We start from the raw sequence: 17,865 nt of genomic DNA on the forward strand, positions 1-17,865 counted from the left end.
TTCTGACCCTTTCTCATCCACTAGCCCACCCTGTGGTCAGTACTCCCATGAGATGCCATACTTTGGAAGTGAGCAGTCTGAGGCCCTGTCCTCAAGGAGTCCCACACTGAACAGAGACCAGCCTCACACACCTGAACAACTCAGGCCAGGTCATGAGCAAGGGCTGTAAGTGAGAGGCTCAGACTGTCAGAACTGGTGGTGGGGAGTCTGGAGAGAGAGATCTGTGGATGTGAACAACCGAGGATGCCTTCCTGGAGGAAGGGGCTTAGCACTAAATGTCACAAAATCTGGGTAACATCTATGAACAGATCCCCAGAAGATACATTTTTCTCTCTGAATCACAGCTAGAATCGAGGTGTCTCCTCTCATCCAGGCCTGTGGAGAGGAACTCTAAACCCCCATCAGAAAGGGACCTGCCCTCCTCAGAGAACTTGACATGGGTCCTTTTGGCTTCAGCCCAAATCCTGTCCTTTAGTCTAGTGACATCACTGACTCTATGCATCAGATTCTCTTAACACACAACCTCTCTGCAGTGAAACAGCCCCGAGGAGAGAAAACCTAGGCAGGGAATTGGGTTCCACAGACAGGGTTGAGGCTTCTGTGGTTGGGGCTGGGGTCAGTGTCAGACCAGCATTGGCCCGGGTGACCCACACAAAGGCCGGGATCCTGCCTGAACGTGAAAACTGTGAGCTCAGGGCACTGATTTAAAACACAATTAAGCTAATAGAACCTCCCCCATTGTTTCTGCTCTTCAGCAATTACTCCTAAATAATTCCATTGCTTTTTACTCACTGTCAGCTCAACAAAAGTGGGGTTTTTTTTAAGTAACTTAATTACTTCAAAACTCACTGCTTCCTAAAGCAATCTCAGGTTCCCCCCTAGCTCTGTGACTCTACTCTGTGTGCTATTTATTTTAATAAGCTTTATACTGTATATCTAACATAAGCCCAAAGACAACTCTGCGAACAACCATCCATTAGCCAGAGAGCGGAACCCTGGTACAAACCATCACCAAACAATGGATCACTTAGAATTTCTAACCAAGTGGGGGAGGTAAAATTCATACCAATTGTGAAAAGGGAGCAGAGGCCGGCAAAGGGCTTTGGGAGTTTTCCAGTGGGAGGGGTTTCTCCTGTTTGGAGGTTGAGGTTGGGCTACCTGGGGGAGGGAGACAACAGTCAAGCTAGAATTTAAACAAAGGTAAATACAAGCATTCTTTGACCTTCACACATTCCCCTTGGATAAAACCAGCCCTTTTCTACATCTGACTTGGAGGTTCTGAAATGTCTTTTTTTTTTAAAAATTAACTTATTTATTTATTTTTTAACAAGGTTACTTTTATTTATCTGTTTTTAGAGAGAAGGGAAAGGAGGAAGAGGGAGAGAAATATCAACGCGCGGTTGCCTCTCATGCACCCCCAACTGGGGACCTGACGTGCAACCCAGGCATGTGCCCTGACTGGGAATCGAACCAGCGACACTTGGCTTGCAGGCCGACGCTCAATCCACTGAGCCACAGCAACCAGGGCTTGATATGTCTCTTCCCATATCTCATTCCAACTTTAATACACAGGCTGGTTCTCAGACATTGAGAGACATCACATGGTGGTCACCCAGGCAGCTGAAGCCCAAGGTCAGCAGGACAGTCCTGTTTTCCCAACGGTTCCTCATTCCTATGTACTCAGTAGCCCAGAGGTTAAGAACATTAAGCTGAAGCCAGACCACCTGGGTCTGAATCCTGTTCTCATTCTTGTACAGTATCTCAGGCGAGCAGGCTCTTCTCTGTGTGTCTCAGTTTTCTCTCTGTGAAATGGACTAATGTTAGCGCCTCTGCCCTGGGGTTGCTGTGGGGATGGAATGGACAGCATGCAGAACACAGAAGAGGATCTGACCCGTGGTAAACACCTGCTATGTCGGTGGCGGCGATTATTAAAATGGAAGTGCTGGCACTGGTAGGAAAGTATAACATGGTTGGGATTAGAATGGAAACGAGCTGGCTGCAAGCAGTGAACCTTTGCCCGCAGCCCAGGGCTTACAACTGGGTTCAGTCCCGAACAAAATGAAAGGAAGTGTAGGAACTAGTCAAAGTTCATATCCAAAGTGGGTTTATTCGCGCCTTTTCGCTGATGTGGGTGGCAAGTCTTTTGAGCTGTTTTTACACGCAACTTTCAGATGGATTTTAGATGCATGTTGTGTTTCCTGGCCGAGGAAAGCTGAGAAGTATGGGCCTTTTGGGGGGGGGGGCAGGGGAGCCAGGGAGAGCTTGAGGAGGGGCGTGACCTGCCTCCTGGCGGTGGGCACCTTTTGCAGGAAGTGCCTACCGAGAGTGCTTGCGGAACGGGACGTGGGCCTCCCGGATCAACTACTCCCAGTGCGTGCCCATCTTGGACGACAAGGTGAGTGGCCCCCGCCTGCCCTGGCCCTGGGTGACTCAGGCTGAGCACAGAGGCAGACGGGTCCTGCCTCCCGGCCACTCCATGTCGCACCTCTTGCCCCTGCCCCCAGCCCACATCCCGCCCTGTGCTCAGGGACACTGTGGTGAGGTTGACAAGGGGACATGGAGCCTCACCTTCAGGAGAGTCTGGCTGGTAGAGGACACAGCCAGGGGGGCGTGTGACGCAAAAGGGGAATGACTGGGTGACCAGCGCTCCAACAGCTACAGGCCGTGTGACTTCCTTCCTCCTCCAGGCCTCAGCTTCCCCACCTGGCATTCTGACCTTAGACCCCACATGGAAATAAGGGCAGCCCTTGAAGGGCAGTCCCTGCCCAGGAGGCTGGGTCCTGCCCAGACCTCATGAGCCTCTCTTGCTCTGAAATGGATTCCATGCTGCTGGGGGCGAGGGGGGCGGGGGGGTGGGGGCAGCCGCCTGCCCTTTAGAGCTGCACCTCAGTTCTGACCCAAAATGATACGTCTCACCTCCAGCCCCTTCTCATTTGCCCAACATGGTCCTCAGCGGGGCTGGTAGAAAACCATTTGTCTACCCTGAGAAAGCGATTCTCAAAATGTGAGCCAAAGAGGGACTGCAGCGAGGGCTGCAGGGATAGCAAGGGGGGCGGGTCAGGAGGAAGAGAAAGGTTTTGTACTGTGCCGGGTTCTCACCGCTCTACCTCACAGCCCCCCAAGTGGTGCCAAACTGAGGTGGGGGCAGGGGTGGGGGAGACAGTCGCCTGGGGCAGGAAGGAGGGCTCTATCCCTGCCTCTGTTTAGAATTGCCAGCCCAGGCGGCACTAAAAAGCAGACTGGCTTTATCTGGTACTGATATTGTTCTTAAGAACTCTGCCTCCAATGCACTGCCACCCCTCACTGCAACACCCAGAGCAGACTGACCCCAAGGCAACCCTCAGACTTCCCATCAGCCACTGCTTCTGACGCAGGAGGGCAGGTTGGCCCCCTTGTACAGACGTCAAAGCTGAGGCCCAGAGAGTGGGATCAACTCGCCCTCAGTTGCTAAACACAGGGGTGGCAACTCCCAGTGCAGAATTAAAGAGAATAAAATCTACCTGCACCTCTGGCATATCTCAGAATACACTGTGTCCAAACCCACACCAAAGTCACATGGTGGGAGGCCTGAGGGCAGCCACCCAGGGCCAAGAGGAGGAAGCTGTGTGTGAGAACGACGCATGGTGATAACACGTGGAGCCACCCCCACCTTCAAGGTCAGGACACACAGGGTGGTCAGCGCTCGAGTGCCCAGCCCTGCCCTGCGTGTGCCCCATGCCTCTGTCTGCCAGTGTGTCTGTCTGTCTGTCCAGCAGAGGAAGTACAGCCTGCACTACCACATCGCCCTTGTGGTCAACTACCTGGGCCACTGCGTGTCTGTGGCAGCCCTCACGGCCGCGTTCCTGCTCTTCCTGGCCCTGCGGTGAGCCACGCTGCCCCTACTTTCTCCCTGTCCCTTGTCCCGCAGCACCCCCTTCGCCTGTCCCAATGTTCTCACCTCCGCTCCAGGGGCCCTGGAGCCAGTGGACAAAGGGAGGGCAGGCGAGGGCCACTGGTGGGCATGCAGGATGCCACAGGGAGGCTGGCAGTGAGAGGTCCAACCGTGGCCACCACAGTGCCATCCCATACCCTCATGCAAGGCTGAGTCGCTCCCTGGCCCCCGGGGGCTCGGTCCTAGCTGAACCCTGACCCTGGCAGACCCCTGACCCGGGCCTTCTGCAGGAGCGTTCGCTGTCTTCGGAATGTCATTCACTGGAACCTCATCACCACCTTTATCCTGCGAAACGTCGTGTGGTTCCTGCTGCAGCTCATTGACCACGAAGTGCATGAAAACAATGAGGTCATTGGGCAGAGGCTTGGGGCCGGGCCAGGGGGGGGCTTTGGGGGGCCCCCCCCCTCTTTGCTCCACTCCAGTTGTTGTCCCTCCAGAGCTGGGGTCTTGGGAGCAGCGCAAACTTGACAGCAGACTTTGAGGTAGCCTGTCCTACTCGCCACCTTGTGAATTCCGGACCTTCTAAAGCCCCTTGGGGAAGAGGAGGCTGGAATTAACTGTTGAGCTCTCTCCCCCTTATGCCCAATGAGAGGCCTGTAGTGATTATTACATACAGACCTGTAAACAGGCTCAGAGAGGTTAGGTGACACTAATGATGCCTCTACATCTGGGCCAGCAGGACCTTGAGCAAGCCATCCGCGTGTTAGCTACCCACCCCGTTTGTGGCCACTGCTATGTACTGGGTCCCAGTTATTGAAAAACCAGAGAGGAGTGGGCCACACCCAGAACTCCAAGGCACACCATTACAGACGTCTCAAGACATTTTGTTTGGGTGGCTGAACCCAAGCACACCCAGCCTGCCTTGACCCTCAACTTGGCCCCACACTGAGTCCTGCCTCAGCACCAAACAAGTTCAGTCCAATGTTGGGGTGTCCTGCAGCCCACTATTGGCTTGTAGTGATAAGATGTCACTTGACTTGGAGATAGAGCAGGGTTGGGAGGAGGGGACCTTTAGCTCCCCACTTAGCAGGACTTTGTCAGAACAGAGGAGGCACACAGCCACGCGGGACCCAAGATCAAGGCTGGGGTCATGGGGGAAAGCCAAGGGAGCAGTGGCCAGCTCAGTGTGGGAGCCCTGCTCAGAGGGATGGGGACAAATTCCCCTCTGCTGGGGAGGCAAACAGCAGTGACATTCATGCTCCCAAACATGGAGACTGGACACCTCCACGGCTGCCACCCGCCTTCACAGAGTCCCTGTGCTATTATTATTCACATAACAATGTGCTTTTAGTTGACTCCCTTTATATGAAATCACTTTCCTGCATGACATTTCATATTCTGTCCTGAAATGGGAACCAGTGTAGGCTTTGGTTAAAAGGTGACCCTCCAAAAAACATAACCCTGAAAACACAACAGTGCTATCCCTTCTGGCCTCTGCCTGTGGGAAGCTGGGAGCCAGATTCCCTCTTTCTTGATTAAAAGAGAAGTTAGAAAACACTGGAGAGAAGTCGCAGACACACCCGTACCCGTGGAGACTGGTATCTTAACTCAGACCAAAACAGTGAGAGAAGAATGACAAAGGATGAACCACCCAGTGTGAGATGGGAGGGTAGTGAGTGCCACGCCCTTGAACCTCTAAAATGACCAGCCCTGACTCAGCACCCGGGCCGCACACTTGGGCCCCGCCCAGGGCAGCTGCTGACCACTGCCTGCCCCATGCAGGTCTGGTGCCGGTGCATCACCACTGTCTTCAACTACTTCGTGGTGACAAACTTCTTCTGGATGTTTGTAGAGGGCTGCTACCTGCACACAGCCATCGTCATGACCTACTCCACTGAGCGCCTGCGGAAGTGGCTCTTCCTTTTCATCGGATGGTGTGAGGGTCCCCAGGAGGGTGGGAGGGCCCAAGAACAGAACCACAGCCCTGCCCACCATCCCCAGGACAGTCCACAATGCAGCCTGTGCCTTCCATGCTGGACAGGAAGCAGCAAATAGTCCCTCCAAAAGGGCCTTCTGCAAATGGCCCTCATCTCCTCGCCAGGAATGGCAGGCCCAGAGACTTTTGTGTCAGGCTCTGGGAGAGAAGCCACCAGCTCCCCTTCCTGATCACACAGTCCCCTCATCTCTCTGACTTACTCAAAGGGGATGGCTGAGTGGGGGAGGGGCGGGGGCTGGGGTCGAGGGACAGGGCCCCTGGGGTCATGGATGGTCTGCAGTGGATGATTAGAAACATGATCTCAGACGCTTTAGGGTCCCCTCACCCTGTGTTCTACGAGAGGGTCCCCTGTCCGTCTGTCTGTTTACTGCAACCCCTGTCTGTCATTTTTCAGGCATTCCCTGCCCCATCATCATCGCCTGGGCCCTTGGCAAACTCTACTATGAGAATGAACAGTAAGTAGGACTGTCAGCCACGGGGGTCAGGGTGGCCATGGGCTCCGGCCAAGCCATGGGGCAGGAAAGGCAGCGTACAGGACAGATCAGCTTTTCATCATCCTTCAGGTAAAAAAATATAACCCTGGCACCCAGAGGCACTCGTGTGGTGGGTGTCAAGTCACATTTGTTGAATTGAATTAGGATTTCTGGTTCTTTTAAGTGCCCAAATGCATGACCCCTTGGCATTTGGGGAGGCCTCCTTCTCAGAACTGGTACTTAAGCCAGGGGTTCCTGACTTTCAGCCCAGACCTCACCTGAGGCTGGGACAGCAAGCCTGTCACAGAACCCTGGGCCAAGGTCCTGTCCTGGGACCATACCTACGGCAGAGCCTTTGCTATACACTTAGCCACGGCCCAGTTGCTGACCACCTGGTCGGGGGTCAGCCAGGGAGTGGCTGAAAAGTCGGGTGCCACCAGCTGAGAGGAGAGGGGACAGGGGAATAGCAGTCTCTGAATACAAATCTCCAAGGGTGTCTCTGAAGATGGAGAGAACAGGCGGGGTTTGGCGGTGGGGGCAGGAATGGGGTACAATCCAGGCACTCCACGCTAGGAAGCGCTCATAATGATAAAAGCTGCCCAAGAGAGAGGAGCACCTTTCATCATAATGCAGAATGAGAGTGATCTTCCTGTCAAAGGGGGTTTTCAAGCAGAGACCAGGAAGCCTTGGGATGGGAAGGCAGCTGGGGAGATCCCTATTTGAGGCAGTGTTCACTGGATGACCTCTGAGGTTGCAGGGGGTCATGGTTATGGGGTCTTCCCAAGGTCCAAGAGGAGTTGCTGGCAGAGCCAGACTGGGTCCTGGCCCAGCCCTTCCCTAGACCCAGACCCTGAAGCTTTGCCCACCATTCTCCCTGGAGAGCAACCAGGCCTCTGGCAGCGGCAGGCTCCCCCTCCCGGTGAATGAGGCTCATCTGGGAGGAGGGCTGGGCCGGGGCAGGAGAAGGCTGCCACCTGCACACCTGCTGCTTCGTGTGGCTGAGTGCCTGGCACACGAAGCAGCGGGTGTCCAGCAATGCACGAACAGGGGACACAGGGCAGCTGGGCCTGGGGCCAGTGGGGGGCAGCCCAGCTCTCCGCCATGAGCCCTGGCCCAGCAGCAGGAATGGGTGAGGGAGTGAGGAGGGGAGGAGACCCAGGTGGCCCTCGGACTCGCTGGGGAGACCAGACACTCCATGAGGGACAAAGGCAGCTAGGACAGCAGGGGGCACGGATGGTCCTGGGGCTGGGGCCACCTGCCCAGGCTTCTGGGGAAGATGCAACTCTGGAGATTGGGTCTCAAGAAGTGTCAAGCCAGAGGACCCTGGGTCCAAATCTCCAGGGTCCCCAAGCTGGGGCTCAGCAGGTCACTAGCAGCTGCTCACCTTTGCAGGTGCTGGTTTGGGAAGGAGCCTGGTGACCTCATGGACTATATCTACCAGGGCCCCATCATCCTCGTGCTCCTGGTAGGTGGAGACTGGGACGGGACTGAGACCTGTTGAGTACTCACCCAGCAGAGAGGCTGGGGAGGGAGGGATGTGTTCTGGAGAGCCCTGCTGCCCCCCACCCCCCCCACACACACTGTCCACGGATCCCCCTCCCCTCTCTGGCACTGGGTTCTTCTTCTGGGCAGAGAATGGGTCTGACCTCCCCCCATCTGACACTCCCTTGCCAGGTCCAGGGCTGAGACAACCAGGCGAGGGGGCAGCTGGTGGCAAGAGAGGGGTGTGCAGGCTTCTGCTCAGCCCAGACCTGCAGCCCCCTCGTCCCCCAGCGAACTCGTCTGGGGCCCAAACCACCATCCCCATCCTGAAGCCCTGGTACCAGAATGCAGCATCATGAGCAATTGTTCATGGTGCGGCTCCCCGCCCTTTCCCAAATGTTTTCGAATCGAAGGTATAATTGCCGCCCGGTTTTAATCCCTAACAAGCTTCAATCAAGGTAGAGTTTACGCAGGGGTTGCATTCTGCAAAAACGAACCCGTTATAGATCATACGTAAAAAAGAGAGAAGTACAAAAAGGCCCCATAAGAAATTGGCATTTACGTTAAGACTCACTTCAGGCTCAGTAATTTCAGGCTCCTGTAGGTACCAGCTTCCTGAAAGGGCCACACGCTCCTGGGTAGTGTGAGAGCAGTACCCAGCTCTCGCACACAGCAAGTGCCCAGTGGAGGCCTCTTTGGTCTACCTTGGGGGCGATTACTGTTTTTCTCTTATTTCTTTACTCTTGGGTTTTTTTGTGATTTTTTCTGGAATCCATTTGCCCCCATCGTTGAGTGTCCTTGATGCATGTGAACAGGAGATGACTAAGAAGGTTCTTGAACCCACTGATTGAAATTGCACCATTTCAGAGGCAAAAGCCAGTCCCTGTCAGCAATCAGTGTGGGGAAGGATTGTCCTTGGATACTCAGCTGCAATGAGTCACCCCCCCCCCCCCTAGAGTGAATGGAAACTGTGAGACCCATCCCCTCCCTGCCAGCCTGGAGGACAGGGCTTTTGACAAGCCTGGGGCCCAGCCAAGGAAGGCTGGCCTGGGTGGGGACCCAGCAGCAGTGGGGAGCAAGCCCCCGTGGCATGGACAAGGGGCAGTGCGGAGGAGGAGAATGGAGACAGGACACAAGGGTGGAGGCCTCCGTGTCAAGACCCACCTCCTGGCTTCCTCTCCATGTCCCCTTCCCCATTCCACCATCACCTCCAGGGCACTTTGATTGTGGTTTCCTTGAAGCCCAGCTATTTTCACTGATAGGGTTTCTGGGTTCCAAGTTTAGCCTTTCCAGAAGCTCTGTCCTCTGTCTGGAAGGAGGGAGCATGCTTCTCATTTCACAGAGATGAAGTGACCTGCCCAAGGTCACCACCAATTGCTCAGCTGAGACTCAGGAGCAGGTCACTCACCACCTGCCTGCCATCCTCTCTGTTGGGTACCCACTTGGTGCCCCTGTCCTACCCCACCCCCCACCCTCCCTGAGCAGTTCACAGCTGCATTTCTGCAGGTGAGAGACAGGTGCTTCTTGTTGGGTTCTGGGGGGCACGTCAGCTGGTTGAGTTTGCAGGAGGCTGTTGTCATGGGAAAAGCAGGTGGCATTTATTGGGCCCCTCTCTGGGCCAGCCATGGAGTTCCGTGCCTATCTCGGTGGGACAGGTGAGGAAGCAGGAGCTCAGGAGGCTAATTAAGCCACTTGCCCAAGGCCACACAAATGCTAATTGGAACAACCAGAATCAGAGCCAAGTAACCAGGACTGGTGCCAGGTGGTCCTTGGAAACACACAGCAGGGCGTGGGAGCAGCAGACAAAGAAGGGAGGAACCCAGCAATGCCCCCCTCCGCCCCGGCGGGAAAGCGGGGCTTCTCGCCCACACACTGCATGCCTTGTCAGTGGAGGATGCTCCAAGAACATCACATCTCCACATTTCCAGCCCCCTTCCTTCCCCTGTTTTCAGGCTGAGCTGGCTTCCCTGGCTCAGAGAGAGCTCCAGGCTGGGGGCTGCTGACTGATTGAATGACTGGGGGGTCTTGGGGGGGCAGACATAGGTATATTACCCATTAAATAAATGGGTGAATGGGTAGATAATATGATGAATGCTTGTGGAGTAAATATTTGGATGGGTTCATGGAAGTAGTTGGGTGGGTGGATGGATGGGTAGATGGGCAGGTGTGTGGGTGGATAAGAGTGGGTGAATAATTGAATGAATTGGTTAGTGGGGTGATGGGTACATAAGATTTCATGCAGGGAAATATGGCAGAAATGAGAATATATCTTGATTCCAACAGTCTCTACTCAGAGGAGTCAGAATCAGAAAAGGTGAAAGGCTGTCTCACTTGTATGAGAAAAGTAGAATTGACCCAGGTTGAGGTGACCTTGTGGTCAAAGGGAATAAACCAGAAACCCGGGAGCTGTAAACCAGATGAACCCTCAGAGGAGCCGGGCTCACAGGCCATGGCAGCCCTGGCTGAAGGCTCCCCAGCCCGCCTGCCCTCGATCCTGGGGCCAGCGGGCCGTGGCCCAGGCGTCTGAGCACCCAGGTCCCCAGAGCATCCTCAAATTTAAGGGTCACCCAGAGGCCACAGGAATATCTGTTCCATGATGTCTGCCTGTGTCCCCCACTCCCAGCCGGGATCCAGAACTTGGGGGGGTGGGGTGAGGAATGACAGAGTCTCAGGACCGAGACTCGGGAAAGGTGTGTGTGCGCACATGCATGTGTGTGTGACTTGGACCTACACACACTCACTTCCTGTCTGCTGACACTTGGAGACGAACGAAGAGAAACAACAGCCGTGCAGAGGTCCCCAGATACACAGCAGGACAGACCCACAGACTCACCGGGAGGGTGGGGAGGGCAGCGCAGCCACACACACAGGCTGGCGGGTATAGCAGGGCACCTCCAGCCTGCAGACGCCCTGGGGCCCAGGCAGGCGGGTCCCGGGGAGGGGCTGGGTGCGGGGAGCCCTGGGGCTGAGCCAGGCTCACAGTGAAGGTAAACGAGGCCCCCCAGAAGCCTCAGAGCCAGCCCAGCAGCGCGTGCCTCTTCCTTGTCTAGCAGGGTCTGCGAGTGTTCTCGAGTTTTCCTGGCACGGAGGACAGAGGGCCAGAGTAATCACTCTTCGGCCTCGGGTTATTGATTACTCCGTCTGCCCTCGTGTCCTGTGCCAGGGCGGGGCTGTCCTCAGCAAGGAGGGCCTCGGGGAGACCCTTGTTGCGAGGTGGGGACCCTGCAGTGGAGAGGGCAAGGGGCTCAGTAGCGCCCTGGGCCCAGCTCCTGCCGTGTCCCGAGCAGGCGGGGGTCAGGACCCTCTGAGGGGTCATGCCTCATCTATTGCCCCTGAGGCCCCTTTCCTTTCCTCGGGTCTGGGGGGAAGAAGCAGGCCCTGGAGCCCTCCGATGAAGGCAGCTGAGTGAACATGGGGGGCAGGGGGGGCAGGGGTGCTTCCCTGTCTGGGCGAGAGGTGAGCAGAGGCCTTGGGACCCCTGGGACCCCAGGCAGGTGCTGGGGTGATGCATGGGAAGTGTATGCACCCGGGATGGGGACTTGCAGTGGGTTACAGGACAGGTGGCTGCCTCTCAGCTCACGCCAGCTCGTGGCCCTCCTTTCCCCCCTCTTCTTCCTCCCTCCCTCCCTCCCTCCCTCCAGATCAACTTTGTGTTTCTGTTCAACATCGTCAGGATCCTAATGACAAAGTTACGAGCGTCCACCACATCGGAGACGATGCAGTACAGGTGAGCGGTGGGTGCCCTTGACCCCTGACAGGGAGAGATAGGGGGACCACCTGGGCCACTCCCTGCCTCCAGGCAGGATCCTCTACCCCCTGTCCTGGGAGGTCTCACCCCGGGAGTGAGGCCCCGCCTGCAGCGTCACCCTCTCACCCCCCAGGAAGGCGGTGAAGGCCACCCTGGTTCTCCTGCCCCTTCTGGGCATCACCTACATTCTGTTCTTTGTCAACCCCGGGGAGGATGACCTGTCACAGATTGTGTTCATCTATTTCAACTCCTTCCTGCAGTCATTCCAGGTGGGCCACATGACCAGGTGGGGGCTGCTGAGGGCTTTCCTGACCTGGAACGCTCGGGTGCCTTCACAGGATGGTCACATGGGACCGGTGCATGCTGGGTGCTTTCGTACACACTCAAATATAAGTGCTCACACTGAACCTGAGCCTGGCCCCTGTCACCCCCATCCCAGAGCCTGGGTGGCGTCACCCTGAGTGGGTGAGGGTCATTATGCTGGTTCCTAGTGCTGGCCCAGCACCTGCTCTGAGCCTCTGTCCCCTCTGCCCCTCCAGACAGAGGGATCCCCACACAGACCCGTGACCACTCCCTCCTTCCTTTGCAGGGCTTCTTTGTATCTGTCTTCTACTGCTTCTTAAATGGAGAGGTATGCAACTGAGCCTGGGGGCGAGGGGGCTGGGCTCCGGCAGTCCTCACCCCCGCTCCAGGGTTGGGGATTCTTGGGGTCGCTGGCTCTGTCCAAGCTCTGCTCTGGAGACAGGAAGGGAGGGCCAGGTAAATCACCCAGCCTGGGGGGTTAGGGGGAGACAGGAAGGCTGCCTGAGGGACTCCTCCAGTGCACAAGGTCAAGTGTGCAGGCCAGGAACCACAGGCTGGCACCCCACCAATGCCCTGGGAGAGCTGGGTGGGCAGCGGAGCCCAGGTTGCAGGGTCCCGCAGGAAGAAGAAGCCAGAATCGAGGTGGTGACAGAAGAAGATTCCAGGGCACGTCAGGTGTGAGCCGTGTGTCCACGTCTCCCTGGACCTGGGGAGCAGAGAGGACACCACACATTCCCATCCACCTCAGGGTGGGCCCTGGAGGTCAGGCACATGCGGAAGCCTGGTTGGAGCCAAGGCCCAGCATGCTAGCAGCTGACTAGGTCAGGCCCGTGGTGGGATCCAGGGCACAGAGCAGACACAGTGCCCACGGCCTGAGAGCTTCCAAACACCCCAAGGCCATGTCACCTGCCCACGCACAGGGCAGTGGGGGGGGGGGGGGCTCTGCACATCTGGGTGCCTGTCACTAAGGCAGCAGTCCCCAGGTGGGAAAGTCCAGCTGTGCAGACTGGGACTGGCCAGAAGGCAGGGAGAGAAGGAGCAAACAGTGGGTGCTCCCAGAGCATTTATTCTGTTCCACCACATGCCAGGCCAGTATGTGGGGGACACGATCTGTTTTGCAGAAACATTCTTCAGGTGCCAAACAGATGAGAATAAAATGACACCAGCGACGCTCAGACTCTGACATGAGTCAGACTGTTAGCCCTTGGTCCTCTGGTGCCGCCATAGACGTGAAGTTCAGGCGCTCAGGCTGAAAGGCAGTGTGTCCGAAGGCAGGGTGTGGTGGAGCGTCTTCGGGGAAGGGCCAGGGAAGGAGGCCTCTGAGAGGGGCCGCAGGTGGGAGGCGTGAGCGCCAAGGGCCAACCAACTGCGTCGCGGAAAGACCCCGCTTTTGGAGCCAGCCAGTCTCTGAGTGTGAGGGTGGCAGTTGAGAGGGCCACCCTGGGCTTCCTTAATGGCCCTGAAAGGGACAGGGAGCAGGGGAGAGGACTGTCCCGGACCCCGGGATCAGCCCAAGGGCTCAGCTGGGTCTGTGCCCCCCACCACCCACAGGTGCGCTCAGCCGTGAGGAAGCGGTGGCACAGATGGCGGGACCATCACTCTCTCCGCGTCCCGGGGGCCCGGGCCATGTCCATCCCCACCTCACCCACACGGATCAGCTTCCACAGCATCAAGCAGACCGCCACTGTGTGACCCTGCATGTCACCCACCTCGCCCGCCACTCCGCAGTCAGGACAGCTTCCCCACCCTCCTCCACCACCACCCACTCTGGGCTCTCCTTGCCACACAGCCCTGGTGCGGACGGAAGGGAGGGGACAGACCAGCTCTCCAGCCTGTGCAGCCGCACAGGGGGCTCGGAGGGGCCAGGGCCATCGAGGCCGGAGCACAGAGAAGAGTCGCAGGAACCCCTGAGAAGAGCAGAGCCCTGTCTCCAGGCGTCTGCGCACACCAGCCTCTCACACTGGATCCTCATGGTAGCCCCATTCGCAGATGAGGAAACTGAGGCCCACACCCAGGAAGGGCCTGCCCAAGTCCCACAGCTAGTGCGTGACGGACCTGACCAGGGATGGCTCTGCTGGCTGCCTGCGGCCACTGCACTCCGGGGCGCCCTCTGCAGTCGGGGGGAAGCACAGCAGCTGGAGTCAAGGGCTCATTTGGAGGACTTAATCCCAGGGCCTCCGCCTAGAGAAAGCCCTGCCCGGGCCACCACCCTGCCCCTGGGGCCTCCTGAGGAATGCTGGCTCCTTTCTGGGAGACCTCCTTCCAGCCTTACCCCACAGACTGGAGGACTTGGGGAGAGCCCGACGGGGAGGAAGGTGCAACCAGGGCTGGGACAGCCACACTTGGGCCATCAGAGACGTAGCTCAGGACAAAAGGGGGAGCAGCACCGGGGACAGGCAGGGACAAGGAGTGGGGTAGGAATAGCAGACACAAAAGTGCATCTTCAGGGATTGGAGCTAATTCTACCCCCTCACCCCCAAGCCAGTATCAGCCTCCCCTTCAGAAACAAGATCTCTGTTCTCTGTGACATAAACCATGCCCCTGCGGAGACAGCCTCCCCAAAGGGCGGGGGCCCAGGCATCCCAAGGGGTGCTCTTGGCCAAGGATGATGGGCTGGGGCCATCCTTGTCTGCCAACTCTGGCCCTGGCCTGGGGCTCGTTCTGTCTCTCCGACCTGTGCACCTGCACGTCTGACCCTTGTCCTTCCCCCATGACAATATCTGCCCCTCCTCCCCACCCAAGGGCAGTTGAATCCAACACAGAGGAGAGGTTCAGCTCACCCAGCAGGTCAAAGCCTGTCCCAGAGGCCCAGGTTCAGGAATCTGGAGGGACGGGCGGGCCAGGCCCCATGGTCTCCATGAGCATTAACTACGGGGCATCCTGACTCCCGTCCCTGCTGCCATGCAGGAGAGGCCAGGGGCAGGAGAAGCCATCTGGCCAGGGTACAAAAGGGCTTTTGTACGCCTCCCCCACCCCCTTGTCTTGCACATTTTTAAGTTGTCATTTAATATTTTTTTTACCCAACTTTTAAAACTTGCAAGAGATGTGATTTCTGGCATCTAGTAAATATTGGCATCTTAAAATAAAACTCCCACAACACTAAAAAATATACAGACTCCAAACACAGCAGTGAATGATTACTCACCCTCATCTATCTTTTAAAAAAAATACAACCAGCTCTTCCTTAACGATGGAAAATTTTACAGCATTTCTTTCCCTTTGAAGTTGTATCTCCATTCCATTTCCCCTATAGAATTTTATATGTATGCAGTATTTTTTATGGTTGAAAGTCTTTTATTGCTTGCCTTACCATATTCACCTGCCACAAAATGTATTTAGCAATTGAAATATAAGATTTATTTCCTGTGACTGAAGATTCTAAGGTTGTTTTTAAAAGTCTTCTAAATGGAGTTATTACAACTATTTTTTGATATAAAATACAGTATACGATAGAGGAAAACATAGTTGCTACCAGTTTTTATAAGTAATGGTTAAACCTAAAAAGGAAAATGTATTAAAAATACATTTAAATGACATGGATAGGAACTGAGTTGTTCATGAATCTGTGGATGAATATTTACTGCAAGAATGAATGAGGACTTCACATCATTGCCCTTTTCCCATTTATTTTGGATGTATAACTGCACATGCTGAGAAGTCTTTGCACAAAAAATAAGCAGATGCCACTCAATTCTCTGAACTCCTGAGGCGTGTGCCAAGAACTGCATAGTGATCTATCATGACATGTGATCTGTCAGCTGGCCGCTGAAGAAGTCCTTTTTAAATGTGGTTGAAAACATGAATCATGCATTATCTGACTGGCCCAGGGCTTTGCTGCCCCGGTAGGCGCTCACTGAATTTCTCACCATGGGCACCTCAGTGCTGGGGGCGGGGGGGGGGGGGGCGCTTGGTCTGAGCGTGAGAATTTAGTGCTGGGGAGGCCCCGACTTTGTTCCTTCCTGGGAGACAGAGTTCATGTGGGTCTTGGAAGGTCTTCTGTGCACACAGAGGCCAGCTGATGGCCACTTTCTGTAGCATTATGGGGCCCCTTGTAGAGCAGGGAGCCATAAATGGCCGGGTGGCAGAGACCGCCTGGAGAGCTCTGCTGGCCAGAAGAGGCTGAGGGCTCATCAGAGAAGCCACCGCAGAACACAGGCCTCCCCAAAGCCTCGTCGCTAAGTCGCAGACCCTCGTCACTGCGCGCCCCACCCATTACCCCGCTCTCTGAAGGTCTTGCCCTGTTTTCAGCGGGACGGTGTCCTGTGCCCTCTCCAGTTTGGAGGAGGCCCCTCCTTGGTCCCATGCTGACCCTGCATCTGCTCATTATGGGGGCCGCTGGTCATGGCCCCCACTGAGCTCTTGCCTTGAAATGCCACCAGGGCCATTAGGCCCTCTCCTGGGTCCCCCACTTGTGGCCTCCTTAGGCACCTGTTCTCGCTGCCACACCAGTCCTCCTTAGCATCTCTGCCCCCATGTGGACAGCCCTTCGCTGAGCTGACCATCCTGGGAAGTGTCCTCATTGGAGGACTCCCCTGTCTAGCAGGGAGGTTCTGTACCTAGACCTTCAGCCTTTCACTTCTCCTGTTCAACCCTTGCCCGCCCCACCCCATAACCAGAAAGGGGGTCTGGCCCTTAGCAGGCCTCTAGTGTGTGGGCTCTTGACTTGGTGCAGAAAAGAGGTCACAGTTGCAGGTGATTTTGAGAGTTTGCTTATTACAGCTGGGGAAAGGGAAACAAGGAAGGCCTAGCATAGGAGAAGCAACAGGAGTGAGCCGGGGCAGGGCTGCCGGAGAAAAGGGGGCCTTGGGGACAAGTGCAGGGGCTTGCTCTCCTGGCTGCAAGCTTTGCAGGTCCCTTAAGAGTGTGCCTGAGAGGGAAGAAAGGGGGAAGGGAAAGGCACAGGCATGCTCTGGGGAGGGCGGGCATGCACACACGTGCCGGTCCTTTGTTTGAGGGTTTTTAAAACCTGAGAGGTTAGGGGAGGATTTCAATAGAAAATGCATCAGTTTTCCAGGTGTGCATTTTCAGGGTCATGGTCTTCACTGATTGGTCGGCGCCAGGGCAGGGGGTCATTAGTCATTGCAGCTGGGCCTGATGTCACCCACCTGGTTTTGCTGCTTTTCTGGGCCAGGAATTGAAGCACAGCTGAGGCCTGGGCATTGTCTCCAGGGAACTGACCTTCTGTATGTGGCCGGTAATCGCTCAGCCCGTTCAGCTCTGTCTCAGTTTCCCCATTCCACTTGCCAAGGAATTGCCTTGGCTTCTTACTATCCTGCCTCCCCCCTGCCTCTGCAATTAATAAAGCCGGGGAGACTCGCTCACAAGGGTGGTCCTCACACCGCCGCTGGCCACACCGCCACTGAGACCACAGACAGCCCTGGGGGCCGCCTTCAGAGTGGGGCCAGAAAGTGCCAGCTAGGGCGGGAGCCAGTGAATGACACTGTGCCAGCAGGAGGGGCAGGAATGCCATCTGGTTAGAGAACAGGGTCCCCAAGGAGATGGGAGGGGCTTTAACCATATAACAGTGACGGAAAGCTTACAGGGCGGGGCCTCCGTAAAATTCTACAAGGGGCTGCAGTTAGTCACCCTGCCCACTGTGTCACAGGATGCAGCGAGGGGTTTAAAAATAAGGCAGCAGGCATTTTGGAGGAGAACCCCACTCGGCTCTGAAAGGAAAGGGAGAACTCCGTGCGGTTTACAAGGAGGCTGGCAACTCCACGCGGTGCTGCCTTAAGAGCTGGGGAGCACCGCAACACGGGCAAAACCTCCCCCATCAGGCTCGAGTGATCGGGAGCTGCTGGTAAAGCTGAACTGTGCCTGGGAAGCAGGGAAACTCTCTCTGACTTTTCTAAAACCAGCCTGGTTTGGCAGGGGGAGGCAGAACTGTGTGTTTGTGGGTGCTTTAAAGACAATAAGACGTCACGGCGGAGAGTAAAGAAAGAAGCAGCAGCCGACGGCGTTAAAGATTCCAATGAGACTGAGGACCAGAGAG

The 17,865-nt window shown here is 56.1% G+C and overlaps 1 protein-coding gene across 1 annotated transcript in view; it reads left to right on the plus strand.

Moving 5' to 3' along the window:
• Window positions 1–14,122, plus strand: part of CRHR2 (corticotropin releasing hormone receptor 2) — a 36,170-nt gene extending 22,048 nt beyond the window's left edge. Inside the window, exons 4-13 of the mRNA XM_090287791.1 lie at window positions 2,310–2,395; window positions 3,753–3,862; window positions 4,162–4,279; window positions 5,654–5,807; window positions 6,262–6,322; window positions 7,733–7,805; window positions 11,464–11,549; window positions 11,704–11,839; window positions 12,160–12,201; window positions 13,425–14,122. Coding sequence (XP_090143917.1) covers window positions 2,310–2,395; window positions 3,753–3,862; window positions 4,162–4,279; window positions 5,654–5,807; window positions 6,262–6,322; window positions 7,733–7,805; window positions 11,464–11,549; window positions 11,704–11,839; window positions 12,160–12,201; window positions 13,425–13,565 — 1,007 coding nt within the window. The 3' untranslated portion in view covers window positions 13,566–14,122. The remainder of the gene's footprint in view (window positions 1–2,309; window positions 2,396–3,752; window positions 3,863–4,161; window positions 4,280–5,653; window positions 5,808–6,261; window positions 6,323–7,732; window positions 7,806–11,463; window positions 11,550–11,703; window positions 11,840–12,159; window positions 12,202–13,424) is intronic.
• Window positions 14,123–17,865: the final 3,743 nt, after the last annotated feature.

The sequence above is a fragment of the Furipterus horrens genome, unplaced genomic scaffold, assembly GCF_987537825.1.
Source record: "Furipterus horrens unplaced genomic scaffold, mFurHor1.1.pri manual_scaffold_9, whole genome shotgun sequence".
Classification (NCBI taxonomy): domain Eukaryota; kingdom Metazoa; phylum Chordata; class Mammalia; order Chiroptera; family Furipteridae; genus Furipterus; species Furipterus horrens.